Consider the following 25,911-nt stretch of genomic DNA (forward strand, 5'->3'; position numbering starts at 1 on the left):
GGGTTTTGTTTGATTTTTGTTTTTTATGTTTTGTTCATATCAGAGAGGAAATATTTGAAAATCTTAAAAATTCCATTTGTATGGAATATTATTTTCATTGAAAACTTGCTCTTTGCTGAATTATGGAATGGATAGACTTAAAAAACATGTAGAATATCTCAGAAAATGAAGTGTTGGAAATTTGTTGGCTTTTAAAAATCTGTACCAAATCAAAGTTTCTTTTCCACTTCCAGGTTTATGGTTGGCTGTGGGAGATGTGACGACTGGTTTCATGGTGATTGTGTTGGCTTAAGTCTTTCCCAAGCACAACAAATGGGAGAAGAAGACAAAGAATATGTGTGTGTGAAATGTTGTGCTGAAGAAGATAAAAAGACTGAAATATTAGATCCAGATAATTTGGAAAGCCAAGCTAAAATTGAAATTCATAGTGAAGATAAAACAATGGAGTGTGAAAAGCTTGGCTTATCAAAGCATACCCCAACAAATGAAAAACACAAATTTATAGATGATACAGTAAAGCATAAGGTGAAAATTTTAAAACGGGTAAGCTTACGAATGCATTCTTATATTTTGTTATTTAAGAAATGTATATGGACTGATGCTAAATTTTCAGATTTCTGTGTTTGTTTTGTGATTCATTTTTCCATAAAAATGCATGGATTTTTATTTAAAATTCTTTGGCACCCTGGTGAAACTTTGTGTCATGACATGTTCAGAAGGAATATTTAGGTCTTGTTACGGAACTGACTCAATGGCACTTAATAGCAACAAACTTCTTGTATATGAGGGAGCTTCAAAAAATTTGTGGAAAATGGAATTAGAAGATAATAGGATTTTTTTCCATGAACTTTTTGAAGCCCCATGTATACTGGCATCTATACTCCTGTTTGCCTTCCCACTTATGTTCGGCTTACATATCTATCTGTTAACTACTCGTGGATGTTCATTATTACTATTGCAAGATTGTGTATGTACTGTTATTCACCTTTGTTCTCATTTACTCTTGTGGACGTCTCAAAGATTTGCTTTGCCATTGATCTGTTGTGTTGCCCTGCCACTGAATATATATTGCATTTCCCTTCACTACCATTAACATGTATCCCTGCTAATTAGTAATTTGTCCTACTCCTACCTACCAATTCCTGGTAACGGTCAAAGAATGTTCTTTCTGTGTATAAAAGTTTTCTTGACTTTAAAAAAATCATAGTCTCATACAGTGTTTTTCCTTTTTGATTAACTTTCTTCATTCAGCGTATTGTCCTCCATGTTGATTAATGACATGAGATGTTTCGTGGATTTTTCACTATTCTTTAACATTGCTTAGTATACCATGATATATATGGAACACAAACCATAGTTTGTTTATCCATTCATCTGATGATGGGTGTTTCTGCCTATGGGTGCTATGAGGAACTGGGTGTACATGTATCTGTATCATGGCTCTTATTTCTCTAGGATATACACTGATAACATTTTTTCAAAAAGTGTTGTAGCCTGTTAATCTCTACCAATTCTTATTAACACATTTTGTGGTACTATTTTTAAGTAGGAGAATATTTTCTCTCTGTAAGGAAAAGCAGTCTCAATTCTTTTGACCCTTGTTGCAGTATTTGTTCTGAGCTTTCACTTCATAAATTTTTTTCTTAAAATGTGGACCCTTAAATGTTAGCCGTTTTTCCTGGCTTTATATTTTTAACTATTTTCTGGAAGTGTCTTCTAATTAGAAATGTCAGGATATTTAATATCTTATATGAGCTAGAGTGGCAGTTTAAACTCACCAGCTGCTCCTTGGAAACGCTATACAGAGTTACTGTGAGTTAGAACTGATTTGATGGCACTTAACAACAACAATAGGAGAAAAATACAAAGGACAAACATTTTATGGGATTAAATTTTGTTTTTGTTGTTTGCCTTTTACTACCTATGATTTTTATAATCATTACTTTGTTTTCCTTGTTTGTTGTGTTGTTAAGTACTGTCGAGTCAGTTCCAACTCATAGCGACCCTGTAGTAGGGTTTCCAAGGAGTAGCTAGTGGTTTTGAACTGTGGATCTTGTGGTTAGTAGTCTAGTGCTTTTTCTACAGAACAATACCAAAACTCTGGTTGATTATAAAAAGTGCTAGGAATGAAACACAATGGTAACAAATTTATGTGGATATGTAGGTATTATAATCCAAAAAACAAAACTTGAATTTCAGAATTGCAAAGAACCTTGGAAATATTTTGGTTCAACCATTCTGGTTTATTAATATGCTGTTACATATTTGTAGTAGTGATGATTTATATTCTATTTGAAGACCATTGCAAGAGAATACATGCATCTTAATTTTCAGTCATATCTGTCATTGTTGGAAAGTTGTTCAATTTTAGCTGAAATTTGTATACCTGAAAACTTTCCTGTTTTCTGAAGTCTCTCAATTACATAGGTGAGGTAGTTTAATTTGAAGGACATGAATATATTTTCTACATTATTTACAAATTCTTTTATTTCAGACATTCCTTACATGAAAAATCTTAGGGATTAAGCACCAGTTTGCCAAAATCCTTTTGCTGCCCAACATTTTCTTTCTTACAAGAGATTTTGAGTGTCAAATTCTATCCTTCTAATATTTACTATTGCAATATCTGTTTTTGGAGTCTACTATAGGATAAGCACTAGACTGCTAACCACAGTTGATGGTTCAAACCCACCAGTTGCTCCTTGGAAGCCCTATAAGTTGGAACCAACTTGAAGGCACTGAACAGGAACAACATTTTTGTTGATTAGCATCAAATTGATAATGTGGATCTGAGAGCTCTCTTGAGAACAGTCTTCAGCATGCCTTAGAAAGCTTTAATTTATCATTAATCTACCCTTCCTATCTATAATTTATTGACCTTTAAACCATTGTTATATTGTCAATAAGTGCAGGGTTTCCATCTTGCCAAAAAAGACACTAACATAGTAACACGGTTAACCTTTTGCATTTTGAGAAGCCATTCTCTTTACTATTCTAGCATCTAATATTAGGAAAGCATTTGAGAGTAGTCTAATTTTTCAATACTTGCCACATTCAAGTAATTACTTCTTCCTTTCTTTTTAATGATGGACTGTTAAATCTTACTGAGATTTGTCTTGCTTTAGTTTTTGAAATCTGCTTTTCAAATGTCACATCTTATTGATGGATTTTATGTTGAATCCTTTATTGAGGTCTATCTTTGTGCTAAGTTTGTTGTTGTTAAGTGCTTTCTAGTCGCTTCCAACTCATAGTGACCCTTCATAGAGTTTCCAGGATGTAACTGGTGAGTTTTAACCACTTACCTTGTGGTTCAGACCGATGTTGTGTTCCAGGGCTTTATCCCAGAGTGCCACACCAGGACTCCAAGTATGGTATTGCATAAAACAGATGCTTAGCAAATTTTTTTTTAGTAAAAGTGTCTATCTTTTTGCTGGTAATTGAGAGCTGTTTTCATATATCCTTTTAACAGTTACTAGCCTAAGGAATAAAATTTGATACCATAATTGTTTTTAATATTATGTTTAATTTTTTTCATCCACATACCCTTGATGCTTGGTTTATATTTAAAGGTAGCTTTTGTTTTAATGAATAATATTACTGTTTTCCAGGAATCTGGTGAAAGCAAAAGCTCATCAGAATGTAGAGATAGTGAAATTAAAAAATGGCAGCTAGCTCCTGTTCGAAAGATGGGACAAGCAGTTTTACCTCGGCGATCCTCAGATGAAAAAAGTGAAAAAATAACAAGAGAGTCTACAACTGTTATTTGCACAGGAGAAAAACCTTCAAAACCAGGTAAAATATTCTATCATTAGCACTAAATTGATTCCAACTCATAGTGACCTTAAATCTTTATGGGAGCAAAAGGCCTCATCTTTCTCCCAGAGTGGCTGATGGGTTTGAACTCTGCCAACCTTGAAGTTAGAAGTCTAGTGCTTATCCTGCAATGGCACAGGGTGCCTACAGAAATGAGGCTGTGAGATTAAAGTAAATTAGCTAATATGTTTATATTTTACATCATGCATAATCTATTAATATATTTAGGGAATTAAAAAAAAAAACGAGTACTTTTTTAAAATGGCAATAAAAATAATTGAGGTGTTTGCCCTTACTTGAACTAGAAAACTATTGCTTTATGCTGTTGTAATAACTTGTTGATGAACTTCATAAGATAAGGTTCTTGCCTTCATGACAAATACTAATGTGAAAAGAGTAATTTGGCCATAAAAAGGGTATGTATTTTAGAGAATTTAGGTTTTTGAAGAAAAAGTAATGGGATAGAGTTACTGTCATGGGAAGGAGTGGGAATTTCTGTTTTAGATCAACTGTAGGAGGTGCAGTATACTGAATTCACAAGTTCCGGGTGTGAAGAACCATTCTGAGCAGAACACAGACCAGACACAGTTCTAATGTGTGATCAACAGGTGTTTGTTATTCACAGAATAAACAGGACAGGGATAAATTGAACAGTAAACATCATCAACAGTCAAGGTTCTGTGAAAATTAGATTCCTGTTCCATGATGAGATTTTAGGATTACATTCAACTGTGCCCCACTTTGCATCAGGGTGAGGAACTCAGAAGTCCCTCTCTCTTGGGTTATTGTACTGTCAGGCTCCAATGATTACAAGCCAAACAGCATGCACAGAAAGAGAATAGAGGAAGGGGATAGTAAAAGGAGAAGGTGCCCTTGAAGGCAAGGACGGTACCCATTGTCCCCTGCTCATGGTATGTAACCTTTTCCTGATCGCTATTCTAGATTTACTAGCATTAGTGAACAGTCCTTCCTCCTTTATTCCATTAAGACTGTAAATGTTTTGGGTCTCTCATACAGCAGTCATCTCCCTCTAAGAGAGAAATTTTATTTTCGTTGTTATTTTTGCCGTTGAGTTGGTTCCGAATTCTTAGCAAGCCTATAGAGTTCCTGAGGAACAGCTTGTGGGTTTTAACTGCCAACGTTGTGGTTTGCGGTCCAGTGTTTATTCTATAGCGCCCCACTGGGAGTCCATTACATTCATTAGTAGCTATTCTGTCTATTAGTAGCTATGGAGACATTGGGAAGCAGTTATAATACAGCACACCTGTGCACCAGCAGGAGTTCACTTATGAGGTGAGATTTGAAGAGATGCAAAGTTTTTTGGGAAGAGGGACTTGAGAGGGAGCATAAGTTTGTAGGCTTTGTGGTAGAAACTATCTTGGCTTTTGAGAGAGGTTGTTGTTGTTAAGTGCAGTCGAGTCGATTCCGACCCATAGCAACTCTGTATAGTGTTTCCTAGGAGCAGCTGGTGAGCTTGAACCACCGACCTTGCAGTTCAAATGATTTTGCAATCTGACTCATTAGCCCACAGTGCCATAGTGACAGATAATACATGTAGGATAGTGTGGTAGAAGATGAATTCAGAGATTGTGAAGAGGGGTAGGAGAAAAAGTAGATAAATCAATTAGGATTCTGTTGTAGTGTCTCAAGAAAGAAAAGTGGTAGTTTAGACTACAGGTACAGTGAAAGTAGAAGTGAAATTTAAATATGTTTTCTAAGTAGAACTGATAAAAACTTGCTTATGGATTAGCTGTAGAGCGATGAAAATCTTAGAGGATGATTAGGCAAAAGTTGGTGCCATTTACTAAGATAAGAAGAACTGAGAGAGAAAATTAGAGGAGAAAAAACTTGAAGATGTATTGTCATTTTAACATTAGTATGTATATTGAAATTCCATTGGAGTTGTTTGAGTAAACAACCCTTGACTGATGAGCTTGGTGCTTAGAGAAGACTGGTGAATGTTAATAAATTAGGGATTTATAAGAACATAGTTGTGATTTAAAATCATGGACCTAGATGTAAACATCTGTAAAGAGAGTTCAGTAGTGAAGAGTCAGAAACAACCCTTGCAGTTGGGAAGAAAAGAAGATCCAGCAAAGGAGACAAAAAGGTGGTTTGTGAAATAAGAGGAAAACCACGAGATTACGTAACTCAGAAATCAGGTCAGATTTCAAGAAGGAGGAATGGTCAGCTGAGTCAGATGTTGCTTAGCCATCTATTATTAACACAGATTGGTAATCTGTGACTTAGCTTATAGAGACCAGTGGTGACTAGAATGGTTTTGAGGGAAAGGCAGTGTGAACAAAAACCAATTGTAGTGCCTTATGGAAGAATGGAAGGGAGGAAACTGCACGTATTGATTTCAGATAATTCTTTTAAAGAGTTTTGTTGTATGGTGGTGGTGGTTATGTGCTGTGGAGTCAGTTCCGACTCCTACAGGGTTTTCGAGGCTGCAAATCTTTACAGGAGCTGAAAGCCTCATCTTCTTCCGCAGAATGTCTGGTAGTTTCAAACTGGTGACCTTGAGGTTAGCAGCCTGACTTATAACCACTACGCTACCAGAGGTGCTTTAAGAACTTTTGGGGGTCAAAGAACTTTTTTTGGTATAGCATGTTTATAAGACAGACCACCACCATAAGACAGAAGGGAATGATCCAGTATAGAGGGAGAAATTTATAATGCAGGATAGAGAGTTGATAGCTGAACAGTAAAATTCATGAGGACCTAAGATGAGATGTACTCCACATGGAGGTTTTGGTGATAGAGCGGGGACATTATCCATTTTAATAGGAAAGAAAACTGTATGAGGGGACTTCAAAAGTTAATAAAAATAATGGAATTTTTCCACAGACATTTTGAAGCTCTCCTATGTGGTAGAAAGGATGGTAGGTTATTAGATTTGGTGGCAGGAAGATGTGATAACTGGCAATTTTCTGCAGTGAGTGAGAAGAATCAATCAACTGAGGTTGAAGTTTGAGGAGGAAATACTGTTGATTTAAAAAAAGAAGTAAAAGATAGATTCCTTGAAAGTGGGAGAACAGACTTACTAGGAAAATTAATAAGATTTGGACAGTAGATTCAGATGCCTTTTTAAGGCTTGTGGTGCTTTTTTTTTGTCTAGTCTCCTTCAGCTGTGTGTAGCCTATTTGGATGAAGGATGTAAGTTGACTTTTACCGAGTATGGTTTTGCCAACACAATTATTTAGAGGGGAATTAATGGTAATAAAGTGTGCAAGAAAGTGGTAATAGTGTTAGACTCATCAGTCTTAGTTGGGTATGTGAGTAAATGAGTCCTTGAAAATATTTAAAAAGTTATTTGAATTGAGAAATGTTTAAGTATTGGAATGAGAACATTTTTTAACTATTGAGATTGGCATCTGGAGTATTAGTAAAGTCATTTAAATTACCTGCCCAACTAGTACAACTAGTAAGAGCTTATGAAATTTTTTTTAATTGCTGTTTTTAAGTTAATATGCATATCTGAAAAGTAGCCACCTCTGAAAGATGTTATCTAAAATCGGAAAACAGTACATATATTTATTGCTTTAGGGACACTTGAGTAATTTAGTAATTTCCATGTCAGATATTTTAATATGAAAATTGATTCTGATCTCATTTCTAGTGACTTTTAGTTAATTTTGTTTATAGCTTTTGCCGTATATTGGGAACATAACTTTTTATAGTTTCATGAGTTTGACATTTGTTTAAATTAGGTACTCATGAGAAGCAAGAGATAAAAAAGAAGAAAGTTGATAAAGGGGCAGTGGCTAATGTGCATCCACCTACTGCTGCTGCTTCTAAGCCTTCTGCAGATCAGATCAGACAAAGTGTCAGACATTCTCTCAAAGACATTCTTATGAAAAGGTAACAGATTATTATTATATAAGATTGAATAATATATGCTCTTCAAATGTTTGAAAAATAATTGAATTGTTTTCATGTTAAGACTTACAGATTCAAATTTGAAGGTGCCAGAAGAAAAGGCTGCAAAAGTTGCCACAAAAATTGAAAAAGAACTCTTCTCTTTTTTTCGGGACACAGATGCTAAATATAAGAACAAATACAGAAGTTTAATGTTTAATCTGAAAGATCCTAAAAACAATGTAAGTATGTTTTGTTCATGTCAATGCATGTTTATACTTCAAACTTTACTGAATATGCAGGGATCCAAGAATGTCATATAATAGATCTGTATCATTTCTTGGGATGAGACTATAAAATTACCTTTGCAATTAAAACGTGTAATTTTAATTTCTTTTTCTACTGATCAGACTGAATTCTGTATCATAGTGAACAGTATTACACAGTAAATCTAAGTGAAATACTAAATATTTCTTAACGTGATATTTGTAAATTTAAAATTTTCTGTTCTTGACTGTTCTTTTTTTAAATGCATATTCATTCCTTACTTAGTGACTCTCATTATCTAACATTTCACATTTGTGATAATATTATAAAACCTACTAATCCAACTATTTTGCATATTAATGTAACAGATGTTGAGGCTGTGATGACTAAGGTTGTGTGTCAGCTTGACTGGTTCATGATTCTTAGATGTAGCCATCTTCTCTTTTGTTATCTGATGTGGTCATCTGCATTTTCACATAATGCTAATTTGTGTATAATGATACTGTCTTTGGAACCTAACCATGTTGGTCTTCAGAACCTAACCATGTCGATAAGTGAGGAGTGTATATCTTAATATCTTAATGTATGTATTCCTACAAAACTCTTAAACAAAAATTTGTAACAATATATAATTATTTTTGACTTGAGTATGACTGTAGAGCTGAAAGAAACTAAATCGCATTTAGTTAAAAAGGGAAAATACTTTAAAACATTTTTATTAAATTGTAACTTTAGTTCTTTTTTTTTTTTTTAACTATTGTGAATTCAGTGAAGGTTTACAGATAAAATCATCAGCTTTACATTTAATAAATCACACACTTTGTTTCATCTCAGTGATTATAATCCCCTTCCTGCAACAGCAGTTATCCCTGTAGTTATTTGCATTCCACCCACAGGTCCTATCCCTTCTCAACTTTGTCCTTAGGAAAATGTTGCCCTTTTGGTTTTGAATGATCCACCATTCCATGGTGAGCACACCCTGCTAGTGTTGTTGTCGTGTCCCTCCCGCCCCCCAACCTATCCACTGCTTGGCTAAAAATTGGACTACAAGTGTGAGTTCCATAGTCTTCGATTCTTCCTGTCTCTTTCTGACCAGTAAACCCGGTATTATCATTATTATTCAGTAATTTTGAGTGGTGTTGCACAGTTTCTCCCACTCTATCTTGGACCCTCTAATGTGATCACTTTCAGAGCAGCCAGGCACCATCTAGTTCTTCTGGTCTCAGAATTGTGGAGACTGATGGTCACATTTTCTATTAGTCCATTGGACTAACTGATTCCAAACATCTCAATTATTATCACTCTCCTTCTGCACATGGAGAGACCAATAGCTACATCTTAGATGGCATCTCATGAGCTTTCAAGAATCCAGACGCTATTCACCCAAGCAGGATGTAGAACATTGTCTTTGTGGACTGTATTATGCCCGTTGACTATTAAGTCCCTTGAATTCTGCATATCTTTTAATGGAATAAACATTAATTAAACCCCAAATCTTTCCTGGAATTTTTTGTTTTTGACTTGTTATTAAGTGCTGTCTGACTCATAGTCACCACTCTGTATAGAGTTTCCGAGGCTTGTAAACCTTTGCTGGAGCAGAAAGACTCATGTTTCTCTGCCAAGTGGCTGGTGGGCTTGAACTGCTGACCTCATGGTTTATAGTCCAGTATTTATCGTATGGAAGTTGTGTGTATGTTTGTGCACTTGTGCCTGTCTGTACCAAAAGTAGGCCTTTGATTAGTTCAATAAACAAAACTGTTGCTAATGAACATTTTAAGAGTTCAGAGCACAATTGATCTCCTTTATGCAAACTTTACCTTGGCCCAATAGGAGTGTTTGCTACAGAAGACTCTTAAGTAATAGTTATAATTGGATGGAAATCTCTGGCATATATGCTTCAGCAATATAAGGTTTTCACATAAGTGACATAAATTTGAAAATTATGCAGTGGTATTTGTTAGGACGTGCAATATGAGGTACATTAATTCTCAAGCTTAAGTTATTAGGAGGGATCAGTCCCTGGAGGAGGTGTTGTTTGGTAAAGTAGAGGAAGATCCACAGTGGGATGGATTTTACAGTGACAGCAACAATGTGCTCAAACATAGCAACGATTGTGAGGATGGCATAAGACAGACCTGGTAGTGTTGTGTTATGGTATACATAGTCACTATGAGTCAGAACTGACATTACTGCACCTAACAACAGCTGAAGTAAAATAAGTTGCAATATCTGCCATCATGGTTCAGAAGGATCAAATACTTCTTGATTAAATAATTTTGAAGCTTTTCTTCCTTTAGATTTCTTTCTTACAGTTGGTTCTTTGATCTAGGATCCCCTCCAAAACGATCAGAATTTGAATATATAAAAAAAATTTCTTAATTATGAAAGGCATTGCATTCAGTCAAACTCTTTTAGGCAATACCTTGCTATATTATAGATAGTTTATTGTGATGGTCAAAGTTTGCCCAGACTTAGTAAAACTTTTGAATAGTCATTATAGTGGTTCCGTTATGCATGCTTTTCTATTATGTGGGTTTTGTTTGTTTGTTTGTTTTTTATGAAATATATGTTTTGTCTGCCTTAGATGATACATTTTTTAGAACACAAGGCTGCCATTTATTGTTTGTACAGCAGGTAATAAATAAATGGAGGCTTCAAAAAGTTCTGGAAAAATGGAATTAAAAGTTAATGGAAAAATTCCACAAACTTTTTGAAGCCATCTTGTACATAAAATATAAAACATCTGTAAGTCAGGTTTCAAAATTACATGTTGATTATTACAAATTTCTCTACAGTAGTTCCTGTTCATTTTTCAAATCTTAGTCTCTTCTCATTGTTAAACATTTCCAGATATTATTTAAAAAAGTACTGAAAGGAGAAGTAACCCCTGATCATCTTATAAGAATGAGTCCAGAAGAACTAGCTTCTAAAGAGTTAGCTGCTTGGAGACGAAGAGAAAACAGACATGTAAGATTTTCTGTAAATACATGTTTGACTTTATCATAACCCATAGTTTTCAGCCATGGGGGAAGTTATATAGAGGGAATTCAACACAGATTGTACAGTAACGTGGCTCTGAATTCCCATGGAACGAGATCTGTGCTGGGGGTAGATAAAGGTGGAAGCTGGCCATACATCTGGTCCCAATGGAATGTGGCAAAAAAGATAGAATCACACATCCTATCGCTTGTGTGACTCTACTGTGTCAGGCCACCTTCTGTCCCCAAAGCTGCTCACAAAAGTTCAAGATCTGTCTGGCCATTCACTAGTCAGTCTCCCTCTCTCACTGTTCCTCCTCAGCTTCTGCTCTCAGCAAATACTGAACCCCCTTTTCTAACATTTCCTCTGAAGTTCAGGGTTCCAGAATGTTCTCTGTGTCTATTTCATTTGGTTTCTCATATTTTTGTTATAGAGGGCCCATGCAGTGCATCTGCCTAGTCTGCCATCTTGATGGAAGTCTCATATTTCCTTCTTTTTTGTGTTTTGTTGCTGAGACTATTCAGCTGTGAATTATCACTACTACTATGCAAACTCAGCCAGGAAACAATTGATACCTGTAATTTATGTTTGAGTGGTGGTGGTTATGTCCTGTGGAGCTATTTTGGGAGGTGATAGATTATCAAGTGTAGAACCTAAAAACAACATATATCTCATTTCTTTTGTTCTACTACTAAGGAACACAAATCAGAAAGCAAGTTTTAAATATAAATCCCATGTTTCATCACTTTGACAATAACATTGCACTTTAATTGCCACCTGATAATATATGTATGAACTTCTGATGGCTGAGTTGTAGGTCCTCATTCTTGGCATCCATACCACATAAAACAATACCTGTCATATATAAGCACTCAGTAGATTCTTGTTTTCAAGATATGAGAAAACCATCTGTGATTATTGTTTATCACAGATAAAGCGCTTAACGTTATTTAAAGTTGTACAGTTGGATATGTAAATTCTTAAATTGTGAAATATCCATTTTAAAATATTTCCTCTTAGACCATAGAAATGATTGAGAAAGAGCAGAGAGAAGTTGAAAGACGACCAATCACAAAAATAACTCATAAAGGTGAAATAGAAATTGAGAGTGATGCTCCAATGAAAGAGCAGGAAGCTGCCATGGAAATTCAGGTAAAGATAAAGAATGTCATGTTTTATAGTGTTCTAAAGTTGAAGAGTAAGACAAGATTTATTTGCTTGATGAAGTCTATATTTTAAAATAGACTGCTTTATTATTATTATTATTTTTTTTAAACTGTTTACTCTTTCTCTGAATGTATTTAGGTTGCACACAGTATGCAGACTGTCTGCTTCACAGATACCTGCTAAACACTTAGTAAATACAGGTTCCTGGAGTCTTTCAGTGATTTCATGAACTTCTTTTGTAGGCTTAGAAATCTGTAGGTATTATTTTCTGGCTAGTATTTGAAAATAATAAACGCTGTACCAGCTCTCAAACTACGTTCTGTGTTTTCTTATTTTCACATACTAGTGAGAAAATAATCTGAAATCTTGTTAGAAGTCTTGGAGAATGAAGAGAATTTTGAGTTTCTACTTGGTTTAAAATCATAATATCTAGAATTTGTTTTTTGAAGAAATAATAAAAACAACTTATAAGTAGAGTAGTCTGGCCTCAGTTTATAATTACTTTTTTGTAAATTGAGGTGAAATTTATCAGCTAAAGTAAATTTTACTCTCTTTTGTGTTAGGAACCTACAGCTAACAAGTCATTGGAGAAAATAGAAGAATCTGAAAAACAGAAAGAGGAGATTGACCTCATGTCTAAAGATACCACTAGTCAACACAGACAGCATCTTTTTGATCTTAACTGTAAAATTTGCATAGGTAATTAGAAATTTTTCTTCCTAAAATGTTACCTTAACTTCAAAACTGGGATACTTGTGTTTGCTTACCATTATTTATAATTTTGAGTAGATGTTTGTTTCCCTAGTATTGGTTTGGTGGACACTGCTAACTGTTGAGTCATAATGTGAAGTTTGTGAAACAGTGACTATACGACAGTACAAATTTTGATAATCATGTACTTTCTCCTATTCCTGAATTCATCCCAAATTCATGCCATTTGTAGTAACTAGAATGGTCTTTTCCTCTGTCTTTGTAGGCACACATATATATGACAGAGTGTTTGTATATGTATATATAATGGGCTGTAATATAAAATATTCATGATCAAAAGCTATGAGCTACTTTTGTAGGTTATATAAAAGATTTGGATAATTTTATCTAAGAGCAGTTGATTGTGATTGGAGGGTTTTTAGCAGGTAATACGGTAAGTAACATAGATTGAAATTTTATGAAAATCCTTGGAAATTTTAGTAGAGATTATATGAGATTAAGAAGAATAAGCACTGGACTGCTAACTGCACGGTCAGTGGTTCACACCCACCAGCCACTCCTCAGAACCCTATGCACTTAACAACAACAAATCAAAACATATTACTAATAGGTTCCAGTTTATATGTACATCCTTTGGTTTATTCCAAACAAAACATGTTTAAACTGATGCCAGTGGATGACTGCAGACAAGTTCTCTCAGTAATTTACTTGTCTTTGTCTCATTAGGGTGCCTTCTAAAAATTACAGTACAGTGGCTAATGAGGGGTTGCTGGGTGGTTTGAATTCAAAGCAGGGAGGTCAACTCAGAAGATATAGTGACTGTTATTTGGGGTTTCCAAAAGGATTATCTTGATAGATTTTCTCAAACGATGCAGGATGATCACGGAAGCTTATTAAGAAGAAGTTTTAAGAAAGTAGAAATCTACTTTGGTGAAGAACAAAGTTGAGAAGGTGGGAGGAATGGAAATAGGAACTACAGGGAGGAAGTAAGATAACTTGTTGAATGGGAGGGATTGCAATCACTGACATGAAACAGTGTGTATGGTTTGTTGAATATAAAACTGATGATCTTGTCTATAAACCTTCATTCAATTCACAATAAATTGAATGAAAAAAGGCCAGGAAACTTTTGCTGAAGAATTTTTTCCCATCACAACAATGCCTCTTCTCCTTTTTCGAGGATAGCAAGAGCTGTTCTATAAGAATTTTATTGGGAAACTTTACCCCATGTACCCTACTGCCCTAATCTTACCCCTTCAGATTTCTGTTTGTTCCCCAGACTCAATATCTAAAAGGGACAGAATTTGAATCCCTTGAGGATGCCAAACTGCTGGTTTGACATGGTGTGAATGGAGAGCACAGAATTCTTGGTGGCAGTATTATAGAGATGGAAGCACCATTTTCTTCAGAAGTGTATAGACTTACATGGAGGATATGTCAAGAAACAATTGTTTGCTGTTGGTAGATGCTGTCAAGTTGGTTCCAACTCATAGTGGCCCTATGCACAACAGAGCAAAACACTGCCTGGTCCTGCACCATCCTCACAGTTGTTACACTTGAGCCCCTTACTGCCATGGTGTCAGTCCATTTGTTTTGGAGTCTTCCTCTTTTTCAGATTTTGCTATTTTTGCTTTATAAAGGTTTTTTTTTTTTTTTTTTTTTACTAATACTTTTTTTTGACTTACTCTTGTATTAGAAGAAACCAAGAGTGAAAGTGGGAGACTAGATAGAGAAGGCCATTATAGTAATCCAAGTGGGAGATGATAATTAAAATGGTAGAGGCTGTGGGATACACAAATTAGGTAGTATTGACTGGTTTTAATGATTGGCTGGAATTTCATATAAGAAATTAGGGATATGTTATAGATGAGTTCTAATTTATATTCAGTTGATTGATTTGTTGAGACATACTTTGTTCCGTAACGTGAAAAATCCTGTAGGTTAGTTGATAGGTTACCTTTCATCATTATGCTAGCGAATAAATGAAATATAAATGAAGTAAATTTCCTGTTAATGAAAGTTGTTGTTAAGTGCCTTTGAGTTAGGTGCGACACATAACAACCCTGTATAGGGTTTCCAAGGAGTGACTGGTGACCTTGAACTCAGTACAAACTGACACTGCAGTCCAGTTGATTAATCCACAGTGCTACACCAGGACTCCTTTAATGAATGTAGTTGATAGCATCCTGAAAATTTTCAATCTTTGCCTTTATATACATTTTCTATAATATGTGAACATAATTTTTAGAATGCTATCAACAACCTTCATTAACATTCTGAAAATTATGTTCACATATTATAGAAAATGTATATAAACATAAGAGAATAAGAAGAATAGTGATCCTGGAGAGTAATAATTATCCCTAAAGAAAATTATCCATGGTGCTATAATATTTTTTTTCAACCTTTTATTGTGCATTGAGTGATAGTTTACATGGGAGAACATCGGTTTTGCAATCATCCTATAGTATTTCATATCATTGCAATTATTACAGTCCCCTCCATGCACCACCATTCAACAGTATTTGCTTCTGTTCCCTCTGGGATTTTTTTTTTTTTTATGTACACAAAAACACTCAGAAATATATAATCACTTAAACAACCCAAGGGCACATTCTGCAAGACTTGCCTCCTGGCTGCAAGCACACAGCCTTTCTCTTTCCACAAGTCAGAGTCTTCAGCTGCTCTGTATGTCATCTCATCATCTTTGCCTCTATCTCTGGTGTCCCTGCTTCTCTGGATAGGGCTCCACATTCCTTTCATGCTTTTCACTCTTGGTGGTCCTAGAGTCCTTTGTTCCTGGAATGTAAGATTACTCCCGCCTTTATGTTAAAAAACTTTTGCCTTTACAATTGTGACAATCACAATTAGTCATGGTAACAATTACTCACTGTTGAATCATAAGAATCTTATCCCCATCTCCTTTTCACCAGACCCATCTAATCAAGATGAACACTATTCAGTGACGATTCAACCTTCACCTGCACTCTGAAACTAAACTCTCTCTTGAAAACTTATAAGCCAGCCGGTAGCCTATGTCTGAGTTGCTTATCCCTATCAACCCTGTATACAGAGGGGATATGTTTGATCCTTGTTGTGAAGACTCTGTCCCTCTCGTTTGGTATTTTGAGCTACTACATCCATAAGTATAGGTCAAGTTCATCAAATTGTAGCAATTTACACTTGTTTCCTTTATCACAAAATTTTTGTTTTAATCTTCCTCTAGTCGAGTTCTGATCATCAAGCCATTGAAGCTAGGTCAAATGGGTACTGGCTGCATATTTGGCCATTCTTGTGCATCTCACCTCACTTCATATCAGCTGGGCTATAGGATTTTAAAAGCATACGCAGATAGTTGTTTTCTGGGGAAGAGGTGAATAAAAATGCTTATAGTTATTTTTATATAATTTTAATCATTTTACAGTAACATTTCAATAAATTTAATGATAGTACACAAAGGAGCTCTGGTAGCGTAGTGGTTACGAATCAGGCCGCAAGCTGCAAGGTCAGCAGTTCGAAATTACCAGCTGTTCCGTGGGAGAAAGATGAGGCTTTCTGCTCCCGTAAAGATTTACAGCCTCGGAAACCCTGTGGAGGGTCGCTATGAGTCGGAACTGACTCCATGGCACACAACAACAACAGAACATTTGTTAAATACTACTAGATTTTCAGAAAATTTGTGTCATTCTTTTCCTTCTTGAAGCTATAGTTTAAAACCAGTGTCATTTTCTTTTCTAAAACTTCTTTATTATACATTGAGTGAAGGTTTACATAGTACATCATCAGTTTTACATTCAACAAATCATTCACTTTTTTTTCATCTTGATTGTAATCCCCTCCATGTAACAGTAGGTGTCCTACTTCCTCCCTGTGGTTGTGATTTCCTCCCTCTTTCCCAACCTTTCTGAACTTTGTCCTCAGGTAAATATTGCCTTTCTGATCCTAAATGGTTGACAGTTCTGTGATGAGCAGACTTTACTAGTGTTGTTGTCCCCCTATACTCCTGTCTACCACTTGGCTGAAAATTGGGCCATGCGGGTGAATTTCATTTCAGACCTGAAGGATGGCCATAGTTTTGGGTTCCTTTATTCTTTTTCCAACCAGTAAGCATGGTCTTTTTTTGTAATTTTGTATTTTGTTCCACATTTTACCCTATCTGGGACCTTCTAATGTCACTTCCAGAGCAGTTGGTAGAGTCTGGCATTATCTAGTTCTTCTGGTCTCTGAGTCATGGAGACTGATTTTCATGTGTTCTGTTAGTCCATTGGACTAGTTGATTCCAAATATCTTCAGTTTTCATCACCCTTTTTTTCTTCTGCACATGGAGATACTAATAGTGGCAGCTTAGATGGCTGCTCATGAACTACAAAAGATCCAAGTTGATATTCACCAAAAAAGGATGTTAATACATTGTCTTTGTGGACTGTGTTATGCCAGTTGACCAAGGTGTCCCCTGAAACTATGGTCCTAAGCCCCCAGGTCCAGCAACTCATTGTCTTAAGGTATTTGGTAATGTTAAGTAATGGTAAGAAGTTTTCATCATTTTGTCTCATCTGTGCTCCATCATATTCATAGGTGTGTTTGCAGCAAAGTTAAATATCCATGTACTGATGTCCTCTGTTAAACTCTTATATATTTGTGGGTATACACTTACACTTTCTCTCCCATACCCTTTCAGTCTGTGTATCTGCCCATACAACACTATTGTTGCAGGCTTGTGTATATAATAGTATTTACCAACTGAGTGGTACTTAACAACAACAACAACCTCTATCCCTTTAGTGCTTACATTTCTCCCTGTGTTTTCACTCACTTTCTTTTAAAGTTTATTAATGTTGGAATGCTAGTCAAACAGAACAAGAGAACACCAAATGGTTTAAAATTAGGAAAGGTGTGTACCAGGGTTGTATTCTTTTTCACCATACTTACTCAGTCTACATGCTGAGCAAATAAGCCAAAAAACTGGGTTATGTGAAGAAAAACATAGCATCATAGTTGGAGTAAGACTAATTAACGACCTGGAATACGCACATGATATAACATTGCTTGCTGAAAGCAAAGAGGACTTAAAATACTTACTGATGAAGATCAGAGACCACAGCCTTCAGTATGGACTGCACCTCAATGTAACGAAAACAAAAATCCTCACCAATGGACCAGTAAACAACATCAACATAAATGGATAAAAGATTGAAGTTGTCAAAGACTTCATTTTGCTTAATCGGTCATCAACACTTATGGAAGTAGCAGTCAAGAAATCAAACTACATAGGCAAATCTGCTGCACAAGATGTCTTTAAAGTGTTAAAGAGCAAAGATGTCAATTTGAGGACTTAGGTGCTCCTGATCCATGCCATGATACATTGAGTAACTTCATATGTACATGAAAGTTGGACAGTGAGTAAGGAAGACCGTAGAAGAATTTGAGTTATGGTGTTGGAGGAGAATATCAAAAGTACCGTGGCCTGGCTGTGGAGGTGGTTTACCGTAGAGTTGGTTTTGACTCATAGTGACCCTGTACAGGGTTTCTGAGGCTGTAAATCTTTACAGGAGCAGAAAGCCTCATCTTTCTCCTGCGGAACATCTGGTAGTTTCAAACTGCTGACCTTGAGGCTGACAGCCCAGTTCGTAACAAATATGCGCTGGAAGAATAAAAAAAAAAAAAATCTGTGTTGGAAGAAGTACAGCCAGAATGCTCTTTGGAAGCCAGGATGGCAAAACTTGACCTCTCATACTTTGGGCATATTATCAGGAGGGACCAGTTCCCTGGAGAAGTGTATTGTGTTTGTAAAGTGGAGAGTTAAGAGATAAAGAGGAAGACCCCAACGAGAATGGATTAACACAGTTTCAGCAGCAATGGGCTCAGACATAGTGACGATTGTGAGGTTGTCACTGGATCAGACAGCGTTTCATTCTGTTGTGCATAGGGTCACTATGAGTCGGTACCGACTTAATGCCACATAACAATAATGTTGCTCAAGTTGTATTAACAACTGTAAGTAAGTAGTACTGCGCTGTGCATACATTATCATGAGTTAACTTGCTTTATTCATTTCTTCAAGTTACTTTTCAAGACTGTTGGGATTTGTTGTAGTTTAGTTTAAAAATATTTGTCAAGAAATTTATTTTGATTTCTAGTAATAGCACTTTGTGTCAGTTTATCCTGACATGTTTTAGCATTCTGTTTTCCTAATTTTTCAAATTGGTAAGAGAGGAAATCTCTCATTGATTCCATATTTATGGGTCTCTAGGTGGCGCTGTGAGCTAATGTGTCAGACTGCAAGGTCATTTGAACTGCACGTTCGGTGGTTCAAGCTCACCAGCTGCTCCTTGGAAGCCTTATATGGGGTCGTTATGGGTCAGAATTGACTCAACAGCACTTAACAACAGCAACAAGTTGGCACAAGCAGCTAACTACTATACTTACACCAAAAGATTGGTGGGTCAAACCCAACTAGAGGCACCTTGGAAGCTGTCTGATAATCTGCTTCCAAAAGGTCATATCTGAAAACCTTACAGAGCAATTCTACTTTGCCCACATTACCGTGAAGTGAATTTGATGTGGCAGCAGCTTACAACATTACACAGTTACTTCTAATTGTTTTGTAATTATGTGAGGATATGTGTGAAATGATTTACAAAAGGAGATTAAGTATAAGTAACACTCTGCATAGTATATATATGTTGTTGTGAAGTTCTGTCGAGTTGGTTCCAGCTCATACTGACCCTGTATACGGTTTCTGAGGAGTGGCTGGTGAGCTTGAACTGCAGTTCAAACTGACTTTGCAGTCTAATACATTAACCCTCAGTGCCACACCAGGACTCCTTATATTATTTTTTTCTTCTTATTTTTTAAAGCTTTCATTGTGTATTGAATGAGTGAAGGCTTACAGAGCAGGTCGCCATTTTTACATTCAGCAGATCATTGTAATAATTACAATCCCCTCCATGCACCCTTGTGTTTATGTGCTGTGGAGTCGGTTCCGACTCATAGCGACCCTGTACAGGGTTTCTGAGGCTGTAAATCTTTACGGGGGCAGAAAGCCTCATCTTTCTCCCGTGTTCGAACTGCTGACCGTGAGGTTAGCAGCCTGATCCGTAACCACTACGCTACCAGAGCTCCTTAGCCAACAGTATTTATCTCTATTACCTTTTTTCTTTTTTTTTATGTATATATATTCATTTAGATGTCCAAAGGGCACATTTTGCAAGCTAGCCTCTTGCCCGCAGGCACACTGATTTTCTCAGTCTGTGGGCCATAGTCCACTGTGGTTCTGTGTTTGTTATGCCATCACCTCCATCATCTCTGTTATTGCTGCTTTTCTGGCTGGGATCCCTTGCTCCTCTCATGTTCTTCCCTATTGATGGTCATAGGTGTTTCCTGTTCCTGAAATAACAAATTAACTGTTCCCCCCTTTTAGTTGCATCTCTTACAGTGTGACAATCACCATTAGATCTGAAAGCAATTACTTGCAATTGATTCATAAAATCCTGTCCCCTTCATCCCAAGACCCATCTGGACAGGGGGAAAACTATTCAGTAGGGTTTCTTTCTTACTCTCCTTCTTCTGACACTAAGCACCCTCATGAAAGCCTATACGTCAGCCATTTCTTGCCTTTATAGCCCCCCAATTTTGGTAGCCGAAGTCTAAGTTACCTGTCCTTATCAACCCTGTGTACTGAGGAGATATGCTTTATACTTGATATGAAGAATTCTCTATTCGATTGAAATTTGGGGCAGCCTCATCCATAATCAAGGGTCCAGTTCATCAGTTTGTAGCAATTTACACTAATTTCCTGTATCATACTTCTTTATCTTCATCTGGCTAAATTCTGGTCAGCAAGCCATCCATGCTAGGTCCATTGGGTACTATCTGCGAGTCTGGGACTTCTCGCATGCCTCCTTCCTCTTCAGGTCAGCTGGCTGCTTCATTCTTAACTCACCCTTCAGTGGCTGGCTCAGTGTCTTTGGGCTCAGGAGTTCACACATATTCCTGTTGTTAGGTATGTTATGAATTACATTTCAGATAAGCTTAGTTAGGTTCTTTTATAAAATAGAAATCTGGATGGTGGGACTCTAGTAAATTCCCTGTTGATTCTTAAATACGATGAAATACAGCTCATTATGAGTAATGATGATAGTAAAAAATATGTTTTGTTGTTCTTGTTGAGTGCTGTGGAGGTGGTTCCAACTCATAGTGACCCTGTATACGGTTTGGGTTTCCAAGGAGCAACTGGTGAGTTTGAACCACTGACTTTGCAGTTCAAACCAACCTTGCCGTCCAGTGATAGTTACTCAAAATTTATTCAGGGAGCTGAAAAATAGCTTTAGAAAGTGAAGATCTGTAGAAATTACACCTTGCAGAAATGTTTTATTTTGGTGTCTTCTGAGTTTAGGTCGAATGGCACCACCTGTAGATGATCTTTCTCCAAAAAAAGTAAAAGTTGTTGTTGGAGTATCTCGTAAACATTCAGACAATGAAGCAGAAAGTATAGCGGATGCATTGTCTTCAACGTCCACTATTTTGGCTTCTGAATTCTTTGAAGATGAGAAGCAAGAGTCTCCAAAGTCAGCATTCTCTCCTGCTCCACGGTAATTTTCTCTTAGTGATAATTTCTATAATAGTTATTTATAAATCTTTAGCAAGCTATACTAGGAGATCTTCAAAACCAAGAAAAGTACTGTATCTCTTAGGAACCTTTCTTTTGAGAAAGTATCATACACCTTTCTCTAGTCTAATTGGGAGAAAAGAATAAGACTGAAAGTTAATTTAGAGGTTTGAGTACATAAAGAAAAGACTTTAAAATTATTTTTAACTATGTTGGTCCCAAGAGACAGGAAATAGGTTATTAAATATATACATATTTGTTGGGCCATATTCCACTTAAACCAAGTAGGATGACTTTGTACAACACAGCTAAGTAAATGTAACTTTGTAAAGTGAGAATGTTAACGCTTTTAATCAATCATCTTTACATACTTTGCCCTTTACTAATGACTGCTAATTTTTTAATGTCATTTTCTAGTCCTGAGATGCCTGGAACCATTGAGGTTGAATCTACATTCCTGGCTCGTTTGAACTTCATCTGGAAAGGTTTTATCAACATGCCTTCTGTGGCAAAATTTGTTACCAAAGCCTACCCAGTGTCAGGCTCTCCTGAGTACTTGACAGAGGTACTGTGAATTTCTACCATGTGTATTTCTGAATGCAGCAGGCAGGGAAAAATACTTTAAAAACTTTGAAGTTCACAATAAATATATCTATTCTGTGATTCTTAAACAGCTTAATTAATGGAAGTATGAATTTTAAAATGAATTTCAGAATTGTGGAAAAACTGTATTCACATGCCCTGCATTGCATGTTTTCCAGTATTTGCCTCACTATGTCAGAGAATGGAGTCCTGGTATGGACTATGGGTGTGGTAGGTTAATGCACTGGATTGCAAAATCTGTTTGATCCACAAGGTTGGTGGTTCAGGCTCACCAGCCGCTCCTCGGAAATACTAAACAGGGTCACTGTGGGCCTACTTTTTATGTATCCCTAGATTTACAGCTTTAATTCTGGAGTACAGGATGGAATTCACTTGTCTGTTTCTGTGAACTCCAGTGTAAACTGAAATTGAAGCTTTACAAGCTAATTGATAACCCCATGAGATCTGTGATTTTAATTGCTGAAATAATACCCTTTATTTTATACCTAAGAGAATGGGAGGAACTCTTAGTGCAGTGTTAGTGGAATGTAAACGATTGTTAAGTGCCTTTGAGTTAGTTGCAGCTCATCACTGTACAGGGTTTTTGAGGAGTGGCTGCTGGGTTTGAACCGCTGACTTTGCAGTTAGCAGCCCAATGCTTACCCTACAATTCCATACTAGGACTCCAGAAAGTATGACATTTTCCAGTAATTTGAAGAAAATGTGTGTCTTTCTGTATGTGTAGAAGAAAAATTAATCAATGTATATGTATCATATTTATGTAGGTATGTATATGTATGTTAATATTTTATTTTGAGGTTTACTCTGTTCATATCTAACATTAACTTTTAGCATTTGTGTTTATTCTAGTGATTCTGAAGGCAGGTTATTATTTTTTGTTTTTAAGTTTTTTCAGTATTTTATATATCTATTGTTTTTTAAGGCTAACAAAGTTTGCATTTCTTTGGATTAGGCCAAAATTTTTTCATATCAAGGTAAATGTTCTGTGTGTATATTTAACAGTTGTGTTAATGTTCTTACTTGCATAATTCTTAATTGATTTTATATATACTTGCTCATCTGTTTTCAGAAAGATTGTGCTTTCTTAAAAGTAGTTTTACATTATGATGTGCTTTATGCAGTGTCTAGAGTACAAAAATATACTTTATAATTAGATTTCGCAATCTCTGAAATTTGTCTGTTAATGGTTTAACAGCTTTCTTGCCACACATACACACACAAAAAGGGGTGTGGGGTGGGGCCTTTACTTCCTTAATATTCTGAAAGCTAATGTACCCATCCTGGATTGTTAATGTTGCGTGTTTACTGCTGCTTCCTTTTTCTGTGCTTGTCTTTCCTACTGAGATCTGGCCTGACTTCAGTCTCTTTCTTAGTATAGCTGTATCTTGGGCATCCACTTCAGTCAGTTGAAGTTGGTATTTGAGGTAAAACCTAATGATTATCCTAATATATATGATATTTTCTGATCGATTTCACAATGGAACATGGCAGCTCAATAGGATAGGCATGAGACTGCGAACCACAAGGTTGCCGGTTCGAGTCCATCAGCCACTCTGGGAGAAAGATGAGGCTTTCTGCTTCTACAAAGATTTAAAAGCCTCAGAAACCCTATATAGCGTCATTATGAGTAAGAACCAACTCGATAGCATTTAACAACAACAAATTTCACAATATTTTTATTTACTTGTTTTCATTATCATTTCAAATTAGTCTTAAAGCTAAATTTGTCTGACTTATAGTATAAATAAATATTAATTCTGTATACATAATCACCATTAATTTTCTACTACAGGATCTGCCAGATAGTATTCAGGTTGGTGGCAGGATATCACCTCAAACCGTTTGGGATTATGTGGAAAAAATAAAAGCCTCAGGAACCAAGGTAAGGAAAACTTTTTTCACTCTACCGGCACAGGAGAATGTTTAGAAGTAAAAATTCAAGAGTTCTTGTACAACATCTCCTGTGGAAGCAAAATAATCTCATAGTTATTAGATTTTTTTTTTTAATCTATTAGAATATATTTGAGTCTGCTGATTAGAATCAATACAGATCTAAAACTATATGATATGCCTCACAAAACTGAACTAAAGTCGTTCACTAACACTTGGGTGGGAAAACAGTATATATATAATATATTTATATAACGGAATGTTTTCTCTGCAGAGCCCATCAATGTTTTACAAAAGAGTGCTCTTAAGTTATTCTTGATGAAATTTTGCCTTACCTTGCTTATAGACAGTTGTTTTCCTTAGGACACAGGACTAGGTCCTGCAATATGCAATAAAGAGACCCTAACACACAGTGATTCAAAAAATAGCAGAAGTTATTTTTCTCTTGTATTCAGTAGGCTAGTAATTTAGGGTGGTTAAGTGAAGGAGCTCTGGTAGCGTAGTGGTTACAAATCGGGCTGCAAACCTTAAGGCCAGCAGTTCGAAACTACCAGCCGCTCCGCCGGAGAAAGATGAGGCGTTCTGCTTCCATAAAGATTTACAGCCTCGGAAAGCCTGTACAGGGTCGCTATGGGTCAGAACCGACTCGAGGGCACTTAACAACAACAACAAGGTGATTCTGGTTCTACAAGATCATTCAGAGATACTGGGCTCATCTTTTTTGGTTATTCAGCTATTTCCATTTATTTCCTATTAATCAAACATGGTCAAATCAGACTCATCAGCAACAAATGGGAAAAAATGAGAAATACATGTCCAGATGTTTGAAAGGTAAGACCCAGGAATTATAGTCATCACTTCTCTGCCTGTAACTTCTGTTGGCAAGAACTTTGTCACAGAGCATTACCTAGTTTTGCTAGAGAGATTGGGAAATCCAGTCACTATTAAATGGCCATGTGCACAGCTAAACATTAAGGGTTGTTGTTACTGATACAGGAGTCCTGGTGTGGTGATGTAGGATACGCACAAGAATACTAACTACAAGATAGGTGGTTTAAACCCACCAGCTATTCCTCAGAAACCCTATGCAGATTTATATGAGTTGGCCTTGGTGGCACTTAACAATAGCAACGTTATTAATAGTGGAGTCCAGGAGTGGTACTGTAGGACAAGCACTGGACTGCTAACTGCAAGGTTAGTGGTTCAGCCTTGCCAGCTGCTCCTTGGAAAACCCTATACTGTGCCGCTATGGGTCTGAACTGACTTGACGACGACATCTAACAACAACAACCACAATTACTAATAGGAGGGAAAGAGTAGAATTGATAACTGAGAGATAGTTTCCTCTATCAGTAATTTTTTTGTCTATTTCCTGTTTCTTTTTTTTTTTTTTTTTTTTAATTTAAGGATTTTACAGGGTACATCATTAGTTTCACATTCAACAATTCATATGACTTGTTTCATTACATTGATTATAATCCCCTCCATATACCATCAGTATTTGGTGTTTCTCTCTATCCACTTTAGCTTTTTTTTAAAAAACCCACTCAGGCGTATATAATAAATTACATCTCCAAAGGGCACATTCTGCAAGTCTGCTCCTGGTCACCAGTTCTTAGTCCTTCTGTTCTTAGTTGATGAATCTAGAATCCTCAGCCGCTCCCTCTCTACATGCCCCCATATCTGCCTCCATCTCTGGCACTGCTGCTTCTCTGGATAAGGTCCCACATTTTATTTGTGCATTCCTCTCTTGGTGATCCTAGGGTCCTCTGTTTCTGGACTGTACTATTAACAACTCCCCTTTTTTTGTTACAAAACTTCTACCTTTACAAGTGTGACAGTCGCGATTAGTCATGATAACAGTTATTCACTGTTGAATCTTAGGAATCTTATCCCCATCTCCTTTCACCAGACCCATCTAGACAAGATGATAGCTATTCAGTGGGGACTCTTTCTTTCCCCCCACACTCTTAACTAAGCTCCTTCTTGAACCCTTGTAAGCCAGTCACTTC

At 36.4% G+C, this 25,911-nt stretch overlaps 1 protein-coding gene across 1 annotated transcript in view; it reads left to right on the forward strand.

Annotated features, from left to right (window-relative positions):
- PHF3 (PHD finger protein 3) overlaps positions 1–25,911 on the forward strand; it is a 127,682-nt gene that overhangs the window by 86,017 nt on the left and 15,754 nt on the right. The window contains exons 5-14 of the mRNA XM_006835745.1: positions 234–543; positions 3,609–3,792; positions 7,527–7,677; positions 7,760–7,916; positions 10,792–10,908; positions 11,941–12,072; positions 12,651–12,786; positions 21,194–21,389; positions 21,824–21,971; positions 23,802–23,891. Coding sequence (XP_006835808.1) covers positions 234–543; positions 3,609–3,792; positions 7,527–7,677; positions 7,760–7,916; positions 10,792–10,908; positions 11,941–12,072; positions 12,651–12,786; positions 21,194–21,389; positions 21,824–21,971; positions 23,802–23,891 — 1,621 coding nt within the window. The remainder of the gene's footprint in view (positions 1–233; positions 544–3,608; positions 3,793–7,526; positions 7,678–7,759; positions 7,917–10,791; positions 10,909–11,940; positions 12,073–12,650; positions 12,787–21,193; positions 21,390–21,823; positions 21,972–23,801; positions 23,892–25,911) is intronic.

Source organism: Chrysochloris asiatica, unplaced genomic scaffold (assembly GCF_000296735.1).
Source record: "Chrysochloris asiatica unplaced genomic scaffold, ChrAsi1.0 scaffold00019, whole genome shotgun sequence".
Lineage (NCBI taxonomy): Eukaryota > Metazoa > Chordata > Mammalia > Afrosoricida > Chrysochloridae > Chrysochloris > Chrysochloris asiatica.